Source organism: Mauremys reevesii, linkage group 1, assembly GCF_016161935.1.
Source record: "Mauremys reevesii isolate NIE-2019 linkage group 1, ASM1616193v1, whole genome shotgun sequence".
Lineage (NCBI taxonomy): Eukaryota > Metazoa > Chordata > Testudines > Geoemydidae > Mauremys > Mauremys reevesii.
In genome coordinates, this window is record NC_052623.1 from 29,549,540 (window position 1) to 29,575,355 (window position 25,816).

A 25,816-nucleotide genomic window follows, 5' to 3' on the forward strand; every position below is an offset into this window, starting at 1 on the left:
GTGCGGCAGCTGCCTAAGGACAACCTAAGTGGCCCTACACAGCCCCCCGCCCCTACTGGGTCACAGCATAGGAGGGTTTGGTGGGAGTGGGTAGGTTGGGGTCAGGCAGGAATGTACCCATAGCAATCAATGCAATGGAGTTTTTAGACTGCAGTACAGTCCATAGGCAGCCCTGGGGAGACTGCCATAAGACAGAGCAGCTGCATGGGCTGCTTTAATGTATTCTGGGAGTCATATCAGCTCCCTACCCTAAATCTGGGGGGTGAAAAGGGGATATGGAGCCTGCTCAGTTCTTTTCCTCTTTTGTAGACATTTGAAACCTGCCAGTGAAACAGCCCTCACTGGTCAGTGTTCCATGAAAAAGGATTTTCATGCCATTATGACCCTTTAAGAACTGCCCACTGGACATGTGCCATGCATTTTGCACAGAGCTTTCACCAAGCTGGTAAAGTGTGCAGTTAAAGACAATGCACACTGGGCGTGTGTGTCTGACTCATTTGCCTGTGTGCTCAGTAGTGAGGTCCAGGTGACAAGGGCTGAGACACTTGAGGAATTCTGCAGCTGGAGAAAGAGCACTGACATGGTGATATTTTGCAAAGCCAAGTCCTTTAATCCTACTGGAGATTTCCTATGAATACATATTGGATCATCACCCACATTCATTTTAGGAATACAGGATTCATGGTTGCCCAATTCCTCCCTATCCAGCCAAAAAGCATAGTTCCAAAATCTCACTCCAGCATCACAAGTCCCTTTTAGCTCTTGGACGATTACTGTTCTGAAATAATTGTCTTGCCGTCACTCTGCAAGATTTTTAATACAAGACAACTTTTATTATATGCAATATCAGAAACATAGCCATCGGGAGACAGTCTACTTTTATATGTCGCTCCTCCAATAGATAGAAACAACAACCTACTGGTTTAGAGGCACTAATCAATGTAGATCTGATTCCAGCACCATTAGGATTAGCCAAAGGTGGCTCACCAATCACTCTTGATGCATGTGAACACTGGCGATTTACCTGACATTCGCTCTTTCACTGTTTATGGAAGGAAATAAATTGTACTGTCAGAGCTAGGGAGCTAGGCTGGGGATCAGGAGACCTGGGTCTAAACCCAGTTCTTCCACTGACCTGGAGAAACTCACTTCTCTTCTCTGTTTCCCCCTCCTACCTTATGTCTATTTAGATTCTAGGAGGAAGGGATAATCTCTGTGTGCTTGTATAGCGCAGGGCTAGAAAATGAGTAATAATATTTTCCCTCCACTGCAGGGATTACTAGGTGAAATTTTATGGCCTGTGTTATGCAGAGGGTAGACTAGTGGTACCTTCTAACCTTAAAATCTTTTAATCAGCCAGGATGGACTTTCCCTTCAGGTTCCTCCCTGTCCAGGTCCTCTACCAAGGGCAGCCATGAGGTGTAGGATCTCTCTACCTCCTGAGGATGGAAACATTCCCCCTCAGGAAGTCAGAGATTGTGTGTCAGGGCTCACGGTGCCCTGCATATACACATAGGCAGAGGGGAATGGCTTATGAAAGATCCTGAAGGAGGGACCGGGGGTTGCCGTATCAATGGTTAATGCGTGGGGATCATGGATAAGATAGCAGTTAGGCATAAGAGCGGGATTTAGCATTTTTACTCGTATTTGAAATAATAATAATAATGGGTATAAATCAATAGGTAAATGTGCAAGAGTCAGGAGGTTTAAACAGAAATAGAAACTAGGCTAGGATGAGCTACAGTTAAAAAATAAAACTTACAAATCACTAGGTGGGCGGGTAGTTGGGAATAGTTTAGACATATTTTTAGAAGGGAAAATAACAAGGCACATGAATATCGTCACCAGGATCTATTTGCATGTGTGTGTTGAATCCCTTTTCCCCAACCTTCATCTGTGTTTTGTTATTTTTTCCCCTCTTTGGGACAGCAGCAAGTGTTTGGAAAGTGCCCAGCACATCTGAACGAATTCCTATTTCTACAGCCAATTTTAAAGGCAAGCTGTTAGCGTTTTATGTTTATTTGTGGAATTCTGAGGCTATTCAGACAGAGAGGACATGCTCATCGTCTTCACGTGACATCAGATGGTAGGATCCCAATGTGTGCCTCAGATTCTACTCTCACCCACTCCCAATGCAAATCAGGAGTACCTCCAATGACATCAATGGAGCTACTCTGGTGTAAACACGGTGTAATCAGGCCTTGGAGGTTTCCACTTGGCAAGATCTTTACTTCCATGTAAAACACCCCTATTGGAACACGGTACTTCAGATGTTAGGTTCTTTCAAACTGCTTTGCAAAAATTAACCAAACGATACATTTGACCAGTGAGGATCTAACCCTCAACTGGTGTAAAACAGATGAAGCTCTGCTGAATTTCACCAGTTGAGGATCTGCCCATAGGTTCTAACAATTCTTTCAAGACTAAGCAAAGAAAAGTCTTTGATGTTTCCTTCTATGCTTGTGGATTCTTGTTTACTAGAGATTGATCATAAGATAAAGCACAGCATTCATTTGAAACATCTGGAAATCCAGCTCTCCATTGGCGGTTACACTTTTTTGGGGGGGAGGGGAGGTTAATTATTATTTTTTATTTCAGGTGGTGGTAGCATTCAAAGGGCACAAGACATTTTCCAACACAGAGGAAGACAATCCCTGCCCCAAAGGGGATACCACCTGAAAAGACAAAAACAGACACAGATGCAATTTGCAAAATGGCCCAGATGGTGAGCAGCCTCTGTGTGGCCAGGCAGGGATGGAAAGACAAGCAAGAAGCTTCCCCACAACCTTTCTTGGGGCTGCTTGCAATAACAGGACACCAAAAAGTGGTCAGGGACGCTTCTTGCTCCACACAAACTGCATTCCCTTATCTGTGCAAAGAACAGCACTTTAGGAGAGTCTGGGCATCTCTCCAGTGATGCTCCACACCACACCCTATCCAAGGCTTTGGTTTAAAGACCACCATCTATTCCATGTGTTCAGGATGGTGATAAGGAAACATCTTACTAATTACACATTTGGTGGTTGCTGGGTCCCTTCTTCCCATCCCTAAACCCATCCACCCCTCTTGTCTCATACACAGCAGCGATCTCTAGCTTCAATTCCAGTGTCCCCATGCCCCTCCTTCCCAACATTCAACCACCGCTATGTACCCGCCTTCTGTGGTAAGATTATCAGGGGATGCATGTTACTGTCTGGTCTATGTTGTGTGTCTATGACGTGTGGAGACAGACATCGACACAAGCTCAACTCTGCTTGTGTTGGATGCGTGACCTTAAAACGGGGGCGTTGCTTGTGCAGAAGTTGGAAGAATTAAAAAAGTGACATCACATGATAATATGCAACACTAATATATCACTTATCTCCTCCTCCTTTTTCAAATCATGCTCCCAAGCTGATATTCACACACATTTTTTGATGGGAAGTTCCGACATGGAGGTCATATGGCCCATAGCAGCTTCAGCGCATGATATGACGCTGTGTGATTTGTACGCTGTTACATTAAACTGCTAATGTATTCATGCATACATATCTGAATAAGACTGCAATTACTCATCAGCCCTCATGATCAGGATGGAAAAATTGCTTTTAAAAATCTGCATATAAATTCTAAAACAGTTTACATTCACTAGAGTTAATGGTCTTTTAATACTTAGGTCTAAGTCCTATATGATGTGTTGTAGGTATCAACCAGAGTAGAGGAGGTCACCACACTCATGCATCAGGTCAACATTACCCAAAAAAGATGGGTAAAGTGTAGTAAGCCAGTGTAAATCATGGGGGAATCAGGCTCTTTTTCTCATTTGGAATCTACCTTCACTCCTCCCTATCCCATGATTTTACCGCATGAACTTCATAGTACAGTGTAAAATCTCTAATCTTGGAAGAAACTTAAAGGAAGGAGATGCGTGTAGGGCACAATTCTGGCCTGTTACACACCTGCACGGAACATGGGAGTGTGACAAAGGTGCAAGAAGGCTCTTCCCACCCATCCCCAAAAGCAGAGGAGCAGATATAGATCAAAAAATTGACCTAGTCATCCATTAAATACTAGAGAGAGGTCCTAGCAAAATGTTCTCCTTGATCCTAAGGAGGTGTGGTCACTCAGAGCATTGGCCAGGTCCCCAAGTCTCTTATGCATACACTCATACTGGCATCAAGTGCTAACGAAGAGCACGTGGCTCAGCTACTATCACCGCTCTCCCATGCCCCAGTGAAGCTCATACTGCTAAGACCAGAATTAGCTCCCTTAGCAGTTGCCACCACCATAAACATAATGAATATTCCAACTGCTGTATTGAGTAGTAGCTACATTAAGCTAATTACCCAGCCAATTTTTAAATGGCACCTGAAGGACTTTATGTAAGTGATAAATTATATGAAAAACACATTTCACACTGTAAAACTCTGGATTTCAAACCTTCTGTTCAATCAATACCAGCCCAATGTCACCAAGACACATCAAGTGTATGAAATTAATATTTAAACTAAAGTACGTAATCCACACCATTCAGAACTAACAGGTTGAAAAAAGACACAACACTATAATCATCTAGTAATTAACTACCTACTGCTTGCAATTCAGAATCATGCTTGGATGAAAAAAGCAGAACACTTGCCTTCAGTATGTACAGCAGAAACATAGGTCCAGTTATAGCGTTTGACAATGTCCACCATAGCTCGAGCTTGCTGTGCATCAGATGGCACGACTCTCATGAAATACTTGAACAGAGTTTTGTCACTTAGGTCCATGCTCGTGGCAGAATAAGCAATCTGAGGTATATTGAAAAGCTGCAACAAGTTCTGGACCTGAATCGCTACTGAACTAGAACCAGGTCCAATGACGCCGACAATGGGTTTCTTGGAGCGGATAGATGTTGAAGATCCATCGACACAGCGCACTATCCCCTCTTCTTCTTCAGATGAAATAAGAGAGTCCCTTATGAACTCAATGCTTTGCTCCAGAGCCACAGCAGAATGCCAACAAGAGTCCCTTATTTCACAGCCTAGTGTTATATTTGGCAACAGTGTTGGGTCCAGATTAATTCTGTCCAGAGTATGAAGCATCGCTTCCACTCTCTGTATGCCATATTGCTCCCTTACCTCTCCACATTTTCTCTCATGGACCTTGTCAACAGTTGGCTGATGGTGGACAGAAAACAAAGCTCCAATGATAATATCACCAGGCATATGTGCAACCACCCTTCTTTCATTGGACTGTGCAGAAACCAAAAACCCAAAGTTCCCACTGGCATCTTCCTTCGATAACAGGATTGCAAGGAACAGCAAAAGGACCATCTTAGGAAATAGTTTAAGCTGGTAGAGACAACATGATGGAATAAAATGGAGAGTTGTTAAAAAGTAGTTAGAGAATCTTTTGGATAAAAAGAGCAGGAAGCTGATGGTTAACCAGGCATTTCCACCTATTCTCTAGGGAACCACCATCGTCTCCAAGGGAACAGCTAGGCAGAGCTGCACATGTGATCATAATCTTCATAACCTTTGAAAAAAAAGATACAGGAAATAGCTTTAAAATCAGTTGTAAGGATGTCTATTCCCTCTGCTGTCAATGGTGATAACACCACATCACACATTTACTTTTTTCATTATCTTGCAAGCTAAAAAAGCTTTTTGTGCTTTACCATTTCATTATGCTGGGTCAGGTCCTCAGCTGGTGTAAATCAACAGAGCTCTACTGAAGCCAGACTGTTTAAAAGAGATACACAAAAAGCACTTTGGGGAGCTAATTTTTAAGGCACAAATGGCAGTTAAGTCCCATTAATGGCAGTTAATTCCCATTGATGTGCCCTACTTCTCATCTGTGCCTTTGAAAATCTCCTCCTTAACCTTTCGAACATTTGAATATTGTAATTCAGAATATACATAGGATGCACAGTAATGTACTCTGGCCCATATTACGCTCTCAATTCCACTAGTATAAATCCAAAGGAACTCCACTGCCATCAGTGGAGTCACTCCAGACCTACACTGATATACATGGAAGCAGAATCTGGCTCTTCAAATCTTTCGCAAAACTCAGCTGGTTCAAAAAAGGCTATAGATTTCCATTGACAGACAGATTTGAAAACAATCACTTTTGTTAGCAACTACTAAGTACCGAATTTTAATTAATATCATATTATTTTTAAATACTGACTACTCTGCATTTAGTCATAGATGTAGTAAATTAGTCCTAATATCAGACTAGCTGAAAGGTGTTTCCTTGTTTTGCATCTGTAGGTAAAATTCACCAGGTGTAATAAGTGCATGCAAAGCCACTGATTTCTGCAGCGTTAAACCCACCTACACCAATGATAAGTGCAACTCTTTGGAGTATAAACTGTTTATACAGATCCCCACGATAGGAAACCAACAGTGTACATGCAATGCAGACACAATAGTGCACAAAACATTTTATGCACTCTGCACTGCAGACTAGAAAAGAGCTGCATTTGATTTTTTTTTATTGTTGCTTTGGTACTTATTTTTCATTTGTCATCAAAGATTTCATATCCTGATCAGCATAGCGAAGTCACAGGGACTTTAAAACACTCAGAACCTCACAGCAGGTGCTGAGCACATTGCTGAACTCTGTTCAAAGAGGTTTCTTACATGCCCTGATCCAGCCAAGACTGTAGCACATTTTAGGCACTGTGTATTGTCCTGTTTGTGTCAATGGGACTATTCACAGCCTGTAAAGTGAAGCACATGTGGCTCTGAAGGCTCAGAGCCAGTTAGGAAAACCACATACTGAACCCCATTAATAATGAGCTAACTGTAAATTCTAGACCAGATTCTAATCTCAGTTACACCGATACACATCCACTGAATATAATAATATAATAGGAGATATACCAATCTCCTAGAACTGGAAGGGACCTTGAAAGGTCATTGAGTCCAGCCCCCTGCCTTCACTAGCAGGACCAATTTTTGCCCCAGATCCCTAAGTGGCCCCCTCAAGGATTGAACTCACAACCCTGGGTTTAGCAGGCCAATGCTCAAACCACTGAGCTCTCCCTCCCCCTAATTCCTAATGGAATTAGGAACAATCGTGGATCAGACCAAGTTGAGTCCAGTCCAGTATCCTGTCTCTGACAATGGCCCATACCAGCTATTTCAAAAGAAACTGTGAGAAATTTCTGCTGCAGGAAGTTATACCGCATCTCTTCCTAACCCCTTCTCTTAGCATTGTATTGACACTGGTGTAATGGAGATCAGAATCTAGCAAATTCCTACCTTGTCATTCACAGGTATATAGTTCAAGCCTGTGCCACAATGAAGTTAAAGCGCATAACGCTGAAAGCAACAAACACATAGTCCAACACAAAAGACATTAGTGTCTACGGATAACCAACTTTATTTGGACATTCTATCCTCACATAAGCATTCTAAAAAACTATTTGCACAGAAGTAGTCGTGCAATGTGTAGCTGAACATCTGCAAATTAATTTCTTCAAAGAGGGGTGATAATAAAACAATACTGAAAAGAAATAGTCCTTGTAATTTTCAGTATTAATAGAAAGAGCTAGCAATGAAATACACCTTGCAAAACTGTTGTAAATCAGTTTAACAAGTGCTTCATAGTCTGTGAAGACTTGGAATATCACTATAACAATCCTCTGCAGTGAAGCAATAAAAGTGATGCAATTCAGGTTAACTAGTCTCAATTTAATTACAGAATGTTGCTACTACTTATCTTAGATCCTCCAACTGTTTATTGTGTGCCTCTGAAGACAATTCAGTATCAGCTGTAAACTGTTTTATGGATGACAGATCACTCCAGGGTACTTTTGTAAATTATCAGGACAGATTAAAATCTTACACCATAAATTAATGTAACTTATTATAACGTTTAACACGTCTATTTCCCCCTTTATTCCATTGCAAGCCCCATTATTCAAATCAGCTGATGTTTGTAAACTGTGTTCAGTTCCTCGGGTAGCAAAGCATTATTATTAAACAGCCAAATTCTGGCCCTGGCTCAGAGCAAGGCTGGAAGTGCAATTATAAAGTGCTGCTCACCTCCTGCCTCTCTGGGTAGCTGTGTACTCAGCAAACAGAGCCAGTCTGAGTATTTTTGGATGAGCTTGTTTAACAATGATTCTCCACCAAATGTATCAAATTCCTGTGTACCATTATCACACCAGGGCCAGTCCAATGCAGCCGAGCAGGTTGGTGACATAATTCTCTACATTTACAGCTTCAGGTAACCAACTCAATTTGCATACTATGCATGTGAAGGGGATGCCAGGTTGGCAATGTTCGCCTTCCCGGACCTCAGAATGCAGAAAGTAGAGTCCAGCGATCTGTTCCTCTCAACCCCAGTTCACATGTATTTATACTGGTGTTCGTTTTATCTCTGCAAGACAGAGAGCTAGAAAACAGAAGCTGAGGTTCTCCTTTACATTTCCAGCTCACCAAAATCAAGGGGGGCCCACGCTGAGGGCTCCATAGGGCCCAAAGGCCAACTCTGAGAGCCCTCAAACTCTCTCACTCCTGAGAGCCAGGGCCAGAAAGCCAGATTCTGATCTTAGTTACATCAGCGTTGACAGTTATTTCATTTGCACCAAAGTAGCTAAGTGACAGAATAAATTTACTTGGGAATTTACCCACATCACTAAGAGAGCCAGCAGACTCACTTGGGATTTACACTGTTATAGCTAGGACTCTGATCCAAAGCCCACCGAAGTCAATGGAGAGACTCCCACTGTCTTCCACGGACTTTAAACCAGCCAGTGAAATTACATGGAATTTACACTGGCATCATTAAGTGCACCAGTGGAGTTATTTAGAATTTACACCAGTGTTAAAGAGAGATCGTCTGTCTTTGCAGGCAGGGCACTGAGGGATGTCATCAGGGTCAGCATGGTGAACATCTCAACTTGGCTAAAAGGTTCTCCTTGGCTAAAAGATAGTTGAGCAGAGATATAATGGGCTGAGCATCCCACTGGCATTTCCTGGGAGACATCTCTAATATAAAATCGAGCAGGGAACCCATCAGAGTGTTCAGGTTTGAAGACAGTGAACTCTTGAAGAACATGTGCATAGTAAAGGATTGGGAACTGCTGTTAATATACCTGCACTTATTCTCCTTCACTGATGCACATGCAATCCAACAAACAAAACACTTAGGGTATGGATCTGTTTGCCCACTAGTTTTACACTGGTACAACACCACTGACTTCAAGAGAGTTACTCCCGATTTATTCCAATATAAGAAAGATGGGATTACTGGTGTATGCCAGTTTTTTGGATATGGCCAGGAAAATATTTTAAAAGGCAAAAGCTATCACACCTAAGTATAATAGTGTATATAGTGTATACTGCGCACTGGAATCTGCAGCCACTAAAATATATGGTGGAAACAGAACACCTGCTGTCTTGTCAGGAATGAGAAACATTTTGCATGAGCGCTTCAGTTGGTATAAACTGGTATTGCTACATTGAAGTTAATAGTGCTACCCCAATTTACTCCAGCTGTGTATCTGATGGAGCACACAGCACTCTGTATTGCCTCCCTTCTCCTTTGGCATGTACCCTGCCCAAACCCTCTAAAGAGGATGGGAGACAGGCATGTGGCCACTATGACATCCTAGGACAGGAGGAGTCCTCGGATATCCTTGTAGGGCAATATTCCAGCTGTTTTGTGCCAAGGACAGAGCTTAAAAGCACGGTAAATTAACATCTCCAGCACTCTGTGTGTAATACTGCATCATTCTAAAATTATTTACTTGAACTTGAAATGCTAAACTATCTGGAATTATAATTGGTGGAGAAAAAAACAACAACAACAAAGTGACTTTGCACTGTACTTCCATTAATTTAATCCTGATTCCTCAAAAGCCACTAGGAGTCTTGAACATTTGCTCTTTCTTCAAAACATGAATTGCTGGGAGTTTATATGGTGGGGCATCTCTGACTTCCTTTGCTTTATGCTCCAGCAAAAGTAACTTTGCTTGAGTCTTTACAATGTAAAACATTTCCTATACAAACAGCTCACATTATAGCAGAGCCCACTAATGATGGTAGAGTTAACAGCCTGTCTGCTTTTCTGTTATACTCCCCTGTTATATGGGGTTTGTAGTTCACCATTACTCATGTATAATCTCAGTTAGGGACTTTTTTATTAATTGTATGGGGAGGGAATTGATTTGGTCCATTTTACATTAGGAAAACAAGAAAATCATTTTACTCCTAGACAGTTTTTCTACAGCCCTGTAACCTTACGGACAACAATGCCTATTAGTTCTTAATGTCTTAAGTGCCTTTGAATAATTTTTTAACATTTTAAAATGCCTAAGTTATGTATGAGAGAAAATCTATCTACTGTGTATGGGCTTGATCCTGCAAGGTGATGAAGGCTCTGGGTCTAATCCAGCAAAGCACCTAAGAAGATACTCAACTTTAAGAACAGGAGGGATCCCTTTGATTCATTTGAGTACCTACCTAAATTTTCCTGGATTGGGGCCAGAATTCATAGCACCTAGCGGGATCAAGACACGTATGTAATGACAAATTTCACTCAATATATAGAAACACTCCTCATGCGAGTATCTGCAGATTAAATGACTCCTAGGCATACATATGCACCAAGCATAACTGCTTCACTGCCACCCAATTGTTAAAGCAATTAAATTAATTTAAAGCCTATCTGATTTAAACCAATACATTCTGGGGAACTCAAAGTTCAGGATTTTCATCACATGGGAACTGAAAGCATCTGAAAACAGTCACTGATGTATTGGCCCACAAGCCCAATCGTGCAATTCTTACACAGGCAAATCTCCCACTGAAATCAGAAAGGGTTTGGGGTGCATAAGGGATACAGAATAAAGATGTCTATGCTGTGCTCTATATAGGCAGAGCATTTAAACTTGGGTAAGGAGTGAAACTTAAGGATGATAAGACTTAACTCTGATCTCCTGTTTTTGTTGGCTGAAGACTATCCCTGCACATTGAGACCAAGTGATTTTGGGGCCTGATTTGCAGAAAGTACTGAACACCCACGCTAGGAAATCAGGTTCCTTAGATGTCTCAGGTTGGGCATCTAAAAATTGAAGCACCCAAAATCACTAGTTGTTTTTGAAACCTTGGCCTATAATAAGCAGGTTATTTTGCGTTTAGATTTCAAAAGCCGTTCAACTTTAATTTTAAAAAAATGGACCAAAAATCAGAGTTGCCAGCCAACTAATTGCACTGAGAATTCCAATGGGCTTTGGATCGTGCCCTTTAAGAATAGACTAAACTGATGTGCGCCAAGGGACAGGAAATGAAAACCACTATGTAGTTCCCTTTACAAATATTAGGACATGAATTGAAAATGTAGAGTAAAGACCATAAAATCAGAAAATGGACCAATGTAGTAAACTTCAAAACACACATTGTACCATCATAAAGGACTATACTGACTCCTCTAGTATTCTTTGCTCTAACATAGTCCCACACAGCTCCTTTGTCTATTCTGCATTTCTTTAATTCTTTGATACACTTTTTAATATGCAACTAATATTCCAGTAAAACAGCCAATGATCTATAGAAGGCCCCACAGTATATATACAAGGTATTACTGTTATTAGCAAAACCCTAATTATGTTGAATGACACAGAAACTAATATTTCCAGTGTGCTTGCAACTATGCTTAATGATTTGATTATTCACAATACCGTCAGACCCAGAAGAAGTGATAAACAGAAAGCAAGGGAAAGTGATAACTGCAGAAGACATCATAGCAAATCACTATACAAGGGGGCATGAAGCGTATTTCCATATTGCCACTTTACTAAGTAAGCAGCTATATGTCAAAATATATAAGTAAAGAAGAGGCTAAAGCACATATTGAGGATCCAAAGGGTGATTGCTTAGCATTGAAAATATAAAAGCCAAACAAAACTATAACAATACCCCCATCCGCATCGCACAGACATTACTACTTGAATATGTTTCTCCACTGTGAGGTGCTATTGTAAATTACAATTGAATCTTTTGCAATATAATAATAAAATCAAAGATAAAAGAGACCTGTTAGGTTTCCTAGTGCATCCCCACTATCTTTTCAGGATTGGTCCCTGATGGGTAGTTTCAAGTGCTTTTTCTAGCCTAAATATCTCAAGGGATGGGGGTTTCCACCACTTCCCTTTGGAGAAGTGATTCCACGGGCTAATAGATCTCACCAGTGGGGAGTTTCACCTGATAGTCAAACTTAAATTTTCCTTCCCTTTTACATGGAGCAGCTGCTAAGAGCGGTATCCTCAATCCAGTCAGTTCTCCCCAAGCATTAGAAGGAGCTGTCTGTGGTCCTTAACAGGCTACTAACAGCTGGACACCTCCCGAGACAGATACTCAGCTGTCAGGCACCAAACTGGGGATTTCAAGACACAAGTTAAGGACTGGGAAAATGGGAGGGGAGGGGGGACTTGTATTGGTAACAACTATGCCAAATTGGGCTACAGGTTTTGATTTATACACACACATAAACAGGGGTTTATAAAGTACAGGGCAATCTCACCTACAGGTGTAGCCAGCTATAATATACGCCTATACACAACCATTTATGTATTGGACCTAGCTAGATCTCTCTACATATCTGGCCTCATCACGGTAGTATCTGGGCGGAGCGCAATCAGCAGCGGATTTTGGTAACACCAGGCGGTATTACTAGCCCCATGTATTCGCTGGGGAATTGAGAGCGGGTTGTGTGACTTGTCCCAAGGTCATACAGGCAGGCTGGGGCTCGGCTGAGCACCGCGCCGCTCTCTCTGGAGAGCAAGTCCCTTGCCTTTTCCACTGCACCGCCCCTCCTGCCCAGGGAGGAAAAGCCTCCCCCGCCGAGCGGAGCACCCAGGTCATTTAAACCTAGGAAAAGCCAGGTATGGGGGAGGTTCCTCCTCCACCTAATCGTGGAGGAAGGTCGCGCCTGCAAAGCCGCGAGGTAACTAACTGGCTGGTCCCAGCGTGCAGAGCACCACAGCCTGTGCTGGCCCCGGAGCCGTGTCACTACGGAGGCTTCCCAAGCAGACATACCGACAGTCCAGCCATGCCATGTGCAGGCGAAGCACGCTGCATGGCGCTGCGCCTCTTCCTACCCCGTTCACGTGCAGCCTTCTCTTGCTTACAAGCCATGCGATCAGGACACGGAACAACAGGGGGAAAGGGAGGGAGATCTCCTGCTGGGTACGGAATTCCTTTAGCTGCAACGGGGACCGATACACACACACCATCCCTCCCTCCCCCACCCCGGCCGAATTACCTTGTGGATGGCAGCATTCGCCACTTGCCCTGGGGTGTCAATAGTCAAGACGCGCAGGCAAGGTGCCCCCTGCAATTGTTAACACGGCTGTAGATAGCAAATCCTATCGCAGACCCTTTGGCGGGCTGAATAATCCTCGGGTCTCTTTGAAGAGGTCACCATCCGGCAGCAGCGCCTTTGGCCCCACTTGGCTAGCACTGTCACTCCTCCAGCTACCAGCGCATCCTGTTGTCTCCCGATCCCAGACAGACTCAGGACCGAGTATTTCCTCCCCCTCGTGCCATGCAACACGCTGCTCCCTCACTGCTCATCTAGCATTGCCACTGCCTCGTTTGCAAGAGGCGTCAATGGTTTCTCTGGATAAAAAGCAGCTGGATCTTTGCTCTCTGCTCATCAGAACCTCTCGTTGCCCAAACCTAGCAGGGCAGAGCCTCCTATCCCCTCCCCAGCATCACATACAGACTCCCAGCGTCTCTGGTTTTATAACGGATTGGTTTTTTAATCCTTCCCCCCGATCTGAGTCCTTTTGCATTTCGCACTGCAGGGAAGTTGCTTCAGGTGTATGAAGGTTTTAAAGGCTCCCCACTCAATGTATTCCATCTCCCCCCTCCCGCTTCCCTACAGGTATGGCAACAGGGCTAATTCGGTGCCATGCATGATACCGGGGATGACCTAAAGCCATGAATCATGTATCTCTAGAACCTGCTTCCTGAGAGCAAGTAGCACCTTAAGCTTTAGATGTAGACATAGACACCCCCCCCCACACACACACACACTGTACACACAGTGTTTTCTCCGCAGAAATAGCTCCAGAGACGAATTTGCCCCTATTGTTTCGGCCGGCAGATACCTTATTTCTCCACAAAGTTTTACATCCCCCCGGCAAAGACCGCTGCAGAGTGGAGATTGGTTTCTGGTCAATTTCGTTCTCGTTCTTTCAGGTTTAATCACACGGAGCCCACACCTGAGACCCTACAGCGTGTGCGGACGAGGCACGGGATGGGGGTGGAGGTTGAAATTTACATGCAGAGAGATTAGCATGGTCTTCATCGCAACTTTTTAGTGCCACCAAGTGGCACAGATCCCTCTAGGAGCCCAAGCAGCGAGACCGCCCTTGGCTCCGCCTGATGCTTATTTGAGGGGGGAAGAATATATTTTTACAACCAGATTCCCTCCTGCGGTGGTACCCCACCATTGGACGCCGCTGGGTTAGACAAGGCCTCCCCGGTGAAATGGGGGCAATACCACGCCACAGCAGTCCAGTGTGACAACGCCAGACACAGCCAGGCGAGAAGCAATGCACCGGCCAAGGGCGAATTCAGAGCTGCCAACTCCGCTGCCAGCTGCAGTCTCCTCAGTTCCCCTCTTCTCCTTCCTTTATCCCACCCTCGCCTTTCCCGAGAACAGGTATCACCCCCCCCCCCACTTCTCCGCATGACCCCTGAAACCCGCCCCACTCCCTAGCGGCGCTGGAGACCTTCCGCCTGTCATCTCCTGCTGCGTGTCCTGGTACCGCAGCCCCGCTACTCAGCGCCCTCCGTCCCACGCCTCCCTTTACTCACCCCGCAGACACGTTACCTGCTTCCCCGCCTTCACTCCGCGGCTCTCATCAGCGTCCTCCGCTCCCTCGCCTTGGCGCTGTCAGTATCCCCTGCACCTCCGCGGCTCCCATCACAGACCCCCTGCTCCCCCACACTCCTTTCCAATGCTGCTGTCTCCGTCTATCCTTTTCCGTCCCCCCAAACGGGCCCGGCTTCCCTGCAGGCCAACCCTTAGCCACACACACACACACACGCGCGCGCGCGCGCTCACCCCCAGCAAATTCCCCTCCTCACACATCCAGATGCACCTTTGTGCAACAGTTCGCCTGGGCACACGAGCCCCACAGCGGGTGTGTGGTTACGGGGTGGGGGTGGCTCAGCAGCCATCCCCGAGTCTCTACAAACTCAACACCTCCCAGAGCGCTGCGGCACCAGTAGCAGCAGCAGCAGCAACAACAACAGGGGGAGGGAATCTCCTCTTTATTCCAGGCTATTATGTAAAAATGTCATTTAAGTAATAGCTGATCTGGACTTTAGCGGCTGCTGCCGGGGCTGCCTATTTACCAGGACGCCGTTGCAGAGGAGGATTAGCTCGTGCATCCATTTTATAGCATTAACATACTTTTGCTGCCGTGCCCGCTGCTCCACAACCTGGGTGTGTGCCATCCCCGGCTCCTTCCACTCGTTGGGTTTGGTTTGTTTTCCCTTCCAACGTTATTCTGGGCGAACGCCAGGTGACCCAGATCCCGCACACCAACTGATCTGCCCCAGCCAAGCGGGCTGGGGGTGCTGGGCTATTGCACTGACAGCACCTCGGATCTACGCCCGACCCCCAAGCACACCTGTCCGGCCAGGGGCTACTTTCTCAAACTTGCGCTAGGGGGAGAGGAGGGCATGGGGGGGGGATTGCTGCTGGAGCCCGCCCCCCCCCATCACCCACACACCCCATAGCCCCTTGATAGGAGGACAACATCCCGGCCCGACGATCCAGCCTTCGGGACACCAAAGACAGGCGGTGGCTCAGGAAGGTGAGCGCTTACCAGGGCTCCTCCAGTTAGTCCCAGCCCACTGGCTGCCCCCGGGAGGCGGAACCGGCTTCACATTCTTCCAAAGCTCTCGCCGGCTCCTTGCAGCAGCGAACGCAGCGGCAGCGGCAGCAGCCAGTTCCCTAATGCAGAAGACACCGCGCGCGCGTGTGTGTGTCTGTGTCCCTAGCACGTGTTTCCTCCAGCCGGCTCCGGAGCGCAACTGGAAGGCAGGCGGCTGCCAGCCACACTGTTCACACCTGCTCTGAAGGTGTCAGGACTAGCCGGGCCCACAGGGCTGGCACAGCAGCGCCCCCTCGCGGGGCACGTGCCGCCCAGCTCTGGCCCCTGCCTTCCTCCTCGCTGCCCCCACGCAAGCGGGGGACATCATGCTGTTCTCCCCTCCCCCCTTGTCTTTGACACCAGCCGGCGCGATTGATTTGTGAAATTCCTAGAAGGTCCGGAACCTGCAGCCACCGACGAACAGGGTGGCTAATATATTTAGCAAAACCAGAGATGGAGACAGAGGGAGGATGGGGGCAGGGGGAAATAGGGACAGAAAGCGATCAAGGTGGGGGGAAATGAATTTCCTGTCTGGAACTGAGTTGCCTGGGTGTCTTCCAATAGCGATTTGGGGGAGGGGGGCTTCATAGAGGGATTTTCCTGGTTCGACTGAGCAATCACTGCCTACCTTTCTCCCCCTACCCACTTCCCCAATACTGTTCTTACACTACATTTATACAGTGTAAATATACACAAGCAAGAACAGAATGCATCCTACCACTAAATGAGACCTAGGCAGCTGGATTTCATTCTATTGTTCTAGATGATCATGTAGGATGTACAGTATATTCTATATAACATACATATATTACATATACTTAAACACATGTGCTTAATCTGTGCCAAGTACACACACATCTATAGTACTATATTCTTATTACTATTATCATTATGCGGGTGTGTCAGTCCATGTCAGATTCCCTTGTCTGAGTTCAGCATGCCAGATGCTTGTAGCAGCTGGATCAAAGATTAAAACCTAGCTGAATAAAATGGATGGGGGTGGCCTTAGCATACATAACCAAGGCAAGTGCTATTAACCTTCTGATAAAGCTCCCAATAAAACAGGCTTGTTGGCTTTGCAAACAAAACCAAAATATGGTGTATTTAAATTTGCTCCACCTTCTGTATTCTACAAGTGGGCTACTTATTTCTCTGTTGCCACGTATTCTTATACAGAATTGTCCTGTGTATGTTCCAGATTCTGTATACGTTTTAACAATATACAGTGGAAGTCATCTCTCTGCAAGCATGTGGTCATACTATCCATAAAGTGATAGTGAATGAATGAAAATTTAAACACATACACAATGTATGTAAATATAGAAGCATATAAGACAATTAATATTTTAGCAGCACCAACCAAGATCAGGGCCTCATTGTGCTAGGCACTGTACAAACACAGAGTAAGAGGGAGTCCCTGTTCTGAAGAGCTCACTATTTAAATAGACAAAGGATGGGTCAGGAAACGGAGGCATTGAGTTGCACCAGGTTACATGGGCAGAACCAGTAACACAACCTAGGGCTTTCAAGGTGCAGGCCAGTGTCCTGTCTCCTGGAGCCCAATATCGATCTGGGTACAGCTACACTGGAGCCGGGAGTGCAGCTTCCAGCCCAGCCAGACACACGCACTAGCTAGTACAGTACACATAGCCATGTGGATGTTGTGGCAGAAGGGGTGGTACTAGCCACCCAAATAAAAGCTTGTCTGACCCTTAGCATTTGTATTTGGTAGCTAGCCCATGCTGCAACCTCCACACTGCTATTTGTAGTGTTCTAGCTGGAGCAGAGCTAGAGCCTCTCTGTCTGCTCGGCTGGTAGGCATTGCCCCCCGCTGCAGGGTAGAGAAACTCTCTAAGGCCAACATTTCTAGGGCCAACATTTTAGAAGTGGTCTCTCACTTTTGGTCCCTTAATTTCTGGATACCCAACCAGAAATACTCAAAATTAAATAGGCACTTTGGAACATTGCAAGATATCCCCCATACTAGAGAAGTAGTTTGTGGAGGAAGAGTACAGAGAAGATGTCCTGGGGTGTGGCCACAGGTGAACTTATGAAGAGTTTGTTTTAGGAAAGTGAACGGTGCCGAAACCAGTTTGCAGGAACTCTAATTAAAGAAGGATCAAGCTCATTGAAAGGTGTGTTTTTTTCCCAGGTGCTCTCCTGTACCCTGATTCCAACTTTTCTCTTCCTAGAGAGCCACTTTCACTTCCAGAGTGGTGTTAATGAGTTGTACCTGCCAGAGAGTTAGCAGAAACTCTGCAGCATTCTCTCAGGTTCTACATCATGCTAATAGGGGGGGTTCAGGGGTACTGGGAACTCCAATGCAGGATATTTTGCTTTATTTTGAGTTTCTAAATAAATGCCAAATATGATTTATTATGATGATGATGAGAGGTAAGTCAAACTATTTTTTCATTTGAATTTTTCAAATGTTGACAAAACTAGAGGAAAATTTGTGATATTTTCATGACTTTTCTTGTTTTTCCACTAGTGCTAAATATTACAATTATACACACACATGTATCCATCCACATTTATGTTTATTTTCGACCACCGTTCATCCAAAGAAGCCCAAAGCACTGTTTACAATTTACATACAACCATCACTTCCCCCAGTTAAATACACCTCAGAATGAGGATTAACCACAGTGGGAACGGAAATTTTTGGTTATAGGCACCACAGCAAATCTCTACATTTAGGAATTTGCCTAGAGCAGACAGGACCTCAGTTTAAAGGTATCACACACAGTAAAATGCATGAAATTCACATGTGGGTCTCAGATGGAAGCAGCACTAAGCTTCTGTGTTTCCAGGAAGTTTCAAGCTTTGTGCTTAGTTGCTAATGCTGTTCTCTCTGACCCAGAAGTATGTAACTTGGAGCTGTGATACCAATTAAAATCATGAAGCTGATTTTCCTATTTCTGCTGAAAGGTTTCAGATCTGAGCAGGGAGCTCTTAACAGTCACGGTGAAGGATGAAATGTCCTGTAGCTCCCAGCTGTGCAGCTGTAACAAATTCACATACTAGAAGCTACCATCACTTAATGATGAGGGACTAGTATAAAGTCCAAGAATTGTGGATGAAATTCTAATGCTAAATCCCATTCTGTTTGTTTGTCTGTTTGTTTTCACTGCTACCAAGTGGCCCCCAGCATTGCCCCTTCTGATGAACAGGAGGGAGAGTTGGGGGCCCAGTTTCTCCATTGCCCCAAACGGTGTGAAGATATTTACACCAATGCAAAGTGAGAATAACTCCTTACCATTCTGATTCAGTCTTGTTTTACTCTCACTTTGCACTGGTGTCAATGAAACTCTGGTGCTTTGTATTGTTTTCCGGGTAAACTCTGCCTGCCCATAGATCACAAAGCTTAGTCTGCCAATCCAGGTACCTTCTCACAGTAGCTAATCTCAAATCAACTAGGTGCTGGTGGGTTTCATTTGTCCTTATGATTGCCCATGTCCACTGAGGAATTTTACAACTGGGTTGCTTCCCTTAGGAGGCTGGGTGATACCCTCAAGTCTGAAGTTGCTTTGTTACTACAGAAGGGATGTCACTTAAACAATCACACCTCATTTATATTCAATGTCTCCCCAGTCTCTCTTCCAGTTTCCTCATCTAAGGCCATGGTGTACTAGGCAGTGTGCCCAGAGGTTGATGGACTGAAACTATCTGCTACTAAAATGCTTTGCTACTCAGATACCATGGTGAGAGTAGATAACTAGATTACTAGAAAGGGGGCGTTCAGTGGGATGATGGCACCCTGGACATGAAAAAGTGCCTGTGTTCAAAAGAATGGTATGTCAATTATCTTAATTGCCAGCCATTTGAAGTAACCTATTTTTCAGCAATGGCCACTAGCACTGACCAGAAGAAATTTAAATTCTTGCTTCTCCTCTTGTGTCAAGTTAACTGTCAGATTCAGCTTTAAGTGGCTCCAAGAGAGCTAATGTGCGATGGGAGCACTCTAAGCTATTTGTTTGTCTAACCTAATCTAGTGTAGGCATTTCTCATGTGCCTACCACCTGTCTGGCTGACAGAAAAACTTACCTCTGTCTGTGTGCACTGAGGTTCGCCGTATGCTTTCTGACCTTCAGAAAGGATCTAAAAAATCCCAGTTAACTCCAAGAAGTTCTCACAGCTAGTTACACATTTGATTAGGATGAAATGTGGAATCTAGAGAGAGAAATATCCCTTAGAATGCTGGTTTAGAAGAGAGTTTGATGAACCTGCATTTGGATCAAATAATTTAAGCAAAACCAGGGAAACAGAAGGTAATTGAAATATTTTAGTACCAGAGCTGAGGTTTTTTGTTTTTGTTTTGTGGTTTTTTTGGTTGGTTGGGGTTTTTTTCGGGGTGGGGGGCAGGGGGAGGTTAAATAAACCACTTTTTGATTTCATATGAATTGTCCCTGTATTGAGCTTTCATCTTGGTATCAGAAAAACAAAGTCATAGAATTTAAGGCCAGAAGGGGCCACCCAATCATATAGTCTCACGCCCTGTACACCACAGGCCACAAACACCACCCAGCACCCACAAACTAAACCTAATTAGACCAACGTCTTGCAGCCCACAGGAGAATGGACTATTATGTGCCACCCACAAAGAATAGGAGGGACTGAGGTACACTCATGACTGAGATGCACACAATGGCAGGGAATTGATTAAGTGAGATACATCCAGACAGGGCCGGCTCCAGGGTTTTTGCTGCCCAAGCGGAGGAAAAAAAAAACGCAATCATGATCAGTGGCAATTTGGCGGTAGGTCCTTCCATCCGAGGGGGACCCGCCGCCAAATTGCCACTGAAGAGCTGGACGTGCCGCCCCCTTCCAAGGGCCACCCCAAGCACCAGCTTGCTGTGCTGGTGCCTGGAGCCGGCCCTGCATCCAGATAATCCTGGCAACTGACCCACTCTCACACCCTGCAGAAGAAAGTGAAAAACCCCCAAAGTCACTGCCAATTCAACCTGGGGGGGAAATTCCAACCCCACATATGGCGATTAGTTTGACCCTGAGCTTTGAGCAAGAACCAACCAGCCATGCACCTGAGAGAGTGCTCAATGCCACCTTAGAGCCCTGGGCCTCACTGTCCAATGTCCTGTCTCCAGCCATGGCCATCGCTGATGCTTCAGAGGAAGGAGATTTTTTTTAAAAAGCTCCTAGGATGCAAGGTGTGGGGGAGGAAATCCCACCCTGACCCCTGCAGGCGGCCAACTGAAACCCTGAAAAAATGTTGATCCCTACCCCATACCATCACCAAGCAACCCCATCATACAATCACACTCCTAAGTTGCCCAACTCTCTCTGAAAACCACATAAGTTGTTTGCCCCCACCCTCCTATTGGGAGGCTGTTCCAAAACCTCACAGCCCTCATGGTTAGAAATCTTCTTCTGATTGCCAGCCTGACATTTTTCATGACCAGTTTATATCCGTTTGCTTTGTGACAACATTGTCCTTTAGCTTAAATAGCTCATCATCTTCCCTGGTATTTACCCCTTGACGTATTTATATGGAGCAATCATATCCCCTCTGAGCTTTCTTTTTGCTAGGCTAAGTAAGCCAAGCTCTTTCAGTCTCCTCTCAGAAGATAGACCCTCCAGTTCTTTGATCATCCTAGTAGTTCTTTTCTGCACCTGTTCCAGTGAGACTTCATTTTTCTTGAACATGTGTGACCAGAATTGTACACAGTATTCCAGCCGAGGTCTTGCCAGGGCCAGCTCCAGGGTTTTTGCTGCCCCAAGCGTTGGGGGGGAAAAAAAAAGGGATCACGATCAGCGGCAGCTCCACCACGCCGCTTTCTTCTTCGGCGGCAATTTGGCGGCAGGTCCTTTCCTCCGAGAGGGACCGAGGGACCCGCCGTCGAACTGCCGAAGAGCTCGACGTGCTGCCCCTTCCCCTTGGCTACCCCAAGCACCTGCTTGCTGAGCTAGTGCCTGAAGTCGGCCCTGATAATGGCATTAGTACTTTTCTAACAATTGGAAATGCTTTGCCTGACACATCTAAGGATTGCATTTTCCTTTTTCACCACTACATCACACTGGTGACTCAGTCATCCTGTCATCGACCCACACACCCAGGTCTCTCTCCTTCTCAGTGGCTTCCAACTAATGAGCTCCCAGCTTGCAGCAAAAGTTCTTATTATTAGACTCTAAGTGAATGATGTTGCACTTTGTACTATTGAGTTTCACCCTATTTCTGTCACTCCGGATGGGGTCATCCAGATTTTCCCGTATAATATTCTGATCCTCCTGTGTCTTGATGATGCCTCCCAACTTTGCATAATTAGCTAATTTAATTAGCACACTCCAACTTTTTGTGCCAAGGTCATTAATTAAAAATATAGAATAAGAATGGTCCCAAGACCGATTTTTGAGGAACTTCACTAGAAACCTCCTTCCATTGCAATAATTCACCCTTCAGCACAAGCCGTTGCCTTCTCCCAATTAGTCAGTTCCTTATTCACATTATTATTCTTGTACTGATTCTTATCTTCCCTGATTTAACTAATAATGTCCTGTGAGATAGTAGGTCAAATGCTTTCCTGAAATCCAAGTATATTAGATTTACTGCATTTCCTTTATCTAAAAAAATTAGTTATTTTCTCAAAGCAGCAAATCAGGTTAGTCTGGCATGATCTCCCTTTGGTAAACCCATGTTGCATTCCCCTTTATGCATTTAATTATTCTTTCTTCTAAAGCCTTGCATACTACTGTGGTCAGACTAACAGATCTGTAATTGCCTGGATCATTTTTTCTCTTTCTTAAATACAGTTACAAAATTAGCTGTTCTCCAGTCATAAAGTACAACCCCCGAATATATAGATTTATTAAAAATCCTGGCTACCAAACTAGCAATCTCATGTGCCATTTCTTTCAGTATTCTGGGATAGAAATTAACTAGTTCCCCACCCCCTGATTTGAGTGCATTAAGCTCTTTAAGTTTTTCTTCCACCTCAGATGTGGTAATTTCAATTCCTATGCACTCATTTTCATCAGCCTTCCTGCCTTCATGCACATGTTCTGTATTATCCTTATTAAAACCAAGGCAAAGCATTCATTTTGTTTTTGGGCCATACTTAGATTATCTTGAATTTCCTTCCCATCCATGCTGCATAGTGGCCCAACTTCATCCTTATTCTCTTTTTATGTATATAGTTAAACAACCTTTGTTGTATATAGCTAAACAACAAACATTTATATTAATTTCCTTGCCAAGAACTAATTCAGCTTTACTTATAGCATTTCTCACTTTATTCCTATTTTTTTAAACCTCTATGATATAGCTTTCTTTGCTGATCAACCCCTTTTTCCATTCCTTATAAGCGCTCTACTTATTCCTAATAACCTTTTTGAGGTGATTATTCACCCAGCTGGATCTGGAGCTTTTCCCTACAAGGTTTTTCCCCTTGCTTGGGATGCAAATTTCAGATCGTTTTTGTATAGTACATTTGGAGAAATTCCAAGCCGCCTCCACATTTAAGTCCTTGAGCTTTTCAGTCAAGTTGAATTTTTTAACTAATTCCCTTAATTTCCCAAAATCTGCCCTTCTGAAATTAAAAAAAAACAAACCACCATTTGATGACCTTGTTTTGATTATCTTTCCATTTTATTTAAATTGAATCAATTCGTGATCACTCAGTCCAAGGTTATTTCCTAAAACCAGCACTTCTATCATGTACTTACTACTTACCAAACCCACGTCTAAAATTGGATCACCTCTTGTTGGTTCGGTGACAAATTGATGAAGAAAACTATCATCCATCACTTTCAGGAATAACTGGGCCATGCCAGTATTAGCAGCATTTATTCTCCAATTTATATCCAGGAAGTGAAAGTCTCACATTATCACACAATACCTAACATTATTTATCTTTCTATTAATATTAATGAGATCTCTATCCATATCTGAGTCTGACACCTATAGCAGACCCCTACTGTTATCCTAATAGAATGTCTTTTACAAGCCTTCCCCCAAACCAATTTTGACCCAGACATATCTTGTTTTCTCCATACTATCACTTCTTATTTCTTTACAGTTTACTACATTGTTGATGTATAATACTACCCCACTACCTTTACCTTTATTCTTATATCTCGTAAACTGCACATACCCTTCCATGCCAATATTCCAATCACGACTGTTATTCCACCATGTTTCTTTAAACCCTGTAAAATGTAGTTTGACCTTCTCCACCAGTAGTTTCAGTTCCTCCATTGTATTGCCCAGACCCCTTGCATTCATGCACAAGAATTTCATTTGGTTCCCTTAGATCTCACCCAGTTTTCTAGCTGGATTAGATATAGTCCTTTCACTAACTTTAACACATACCTGATCACTATTCCAATCAACATTTGTACTTTCTTTCTCCTTGCTGTCCATATTCTTACTCTGCAGTATGCCATCATTCCTTACTATATCTTCATTTGGCTGATTTTCCTCTTCCTGTGTATTGAAGACAGGCATGGAGATTACATGAGTCTCTCTCCCAACCTTCTCCCTCATCTCCTTGTTTAAAGCCCTTTTTATCAATCATGCCAGGCTTGATCCCAGAAGGTTAATACCCCACATATTCCAGTGGAGTCTGTCAGTCAAGAAGAATCTTCTTTCTGTATATGCCTCCGAATGGTCGGTCATCCCAAAATCTTCCTCATGGCTCTAATCCTTGAGTCATCCGTTGATCTTTATCTTGTCATGCTTCACCCTCCTTCTCTAAGGACTAGAAATATTTTTCTTAGGATCACCTGAGTTTCCACTTCTTTAAGTGCCTTATCCAGCCAAGTGTGGTCTTCCTTGATACATTCCAGTGGGAATCTAGTAGTGTCATTCATCCCAACATGTGGCACAATCAGGAGCGCCGCCAGATTTTTTGGCGCCCTAGGCGGCAGAAGGTCCTGCCCCCAAAATGGCACCCCCGACAGAGGCAGCGGAAGGTCCCGCCCCTGAAATACCGCCGACAACCACGGCAGCCGAAGATCCGGCCGCCGCGGTTGCCACCCCCCAAATGTTAGCTCCCTAGGTGACCGCCTAGGTTGCCTAATGGGTTGTGCTGGCCCTGGGCACAATCATTGGATTTTTCCCTGCTCCCATCAGGATCCTTTTCAGCCTCATGGCTATATCTCATCTCCTTTTTCCTGGCAGACAGCATACTTTTCTCTTCTCCAGTTATGGTCTGGTGACAGGCCTGTTAGTTCTCCAGAGTACGGAGTCTCTGGTCATATAAACCTGTTTCTTCCTGACGTTGGTATGAATATGTCTTATGTTCTCTCTCACAGTCCCTTGTACATCATCCTCATTTTTCCTAGCCCTGGCTAGCGCCAACATCTCTTCCTCCTTCTTCTGCAGGAACTGGCTTCCCTTCTTTTCTTCCCCACCACCACATCTTCTGCCTGTCTCTACTCCTCATGCCCCAGCACAGGAAACCTGTTACTCAACTAGATTTCACCACCATTAGCTGTTCTCATTCTCTGCTATGCCCTTCTTCCCTGGATCACCCCACTCTTCTGACATGTATCTGCAAATCTTGAGTTATCTGCACAACCTCCTTTCCTGCATTATTCCTTCAAATTCTCATCTGAATTTCTTCCTACCCAGCTGCATCGCTAATGCTTGGATCTTCTCTGCTATGAACTCTATCGGGTGACATTTCATGCATAAGTAGCTTCCATCAGATACACAGTCCAGGATGATGTACCTCCCACATATTCTACATCCAATCATCTTCTTTGTCTCCTCTGATCCTCAAGTCACTTCTAGTGCTGCTTCAGTAGACACTATTGTCTTCTTTTCCTAGACCCTATTTCTAGAAAAAAAATACAGGGAAAGGGAATAAAATCCCTCCCCTCACCAAACTCCCACTTACAAACTCCCACAGAATCTCTCCTGCTAGCTGTTCTCTGTTCCAGTGTTCTCTAGTGACTGGCTTTAAAGCTAGCCAAACTTGGTTA

The 25,816-nt window shown here is 44.4% G+C and overlaps 1 protein-coding gene across 2 annotated transcripts in view; it reads right to left on the minus strand.

Moving 5' to 3' along the window:
* Positions 1-25,816, minus strand: part of GRM5 (glutamate metabotropic receptor 5) — a 452,493-nt gene that overhangs the window by 335,492 nt on the left and 91,185 nt on the right. For both annotated transcript variants that reach the window (XM_039502070.1, XM_039502080.1), the window contains exon 2: positions 4,619-5,499. In XM_039502070.1, the coding sequence (XP_039358004.1) occupies positions 4,619-5,297 (679 nt within the window). In that variant the 5' untranslated portion in view covers positions 5,298-5,499. The remainder of the gene's footprint in view (positions 1-4,618; positions 5,500-25,816) is intronic.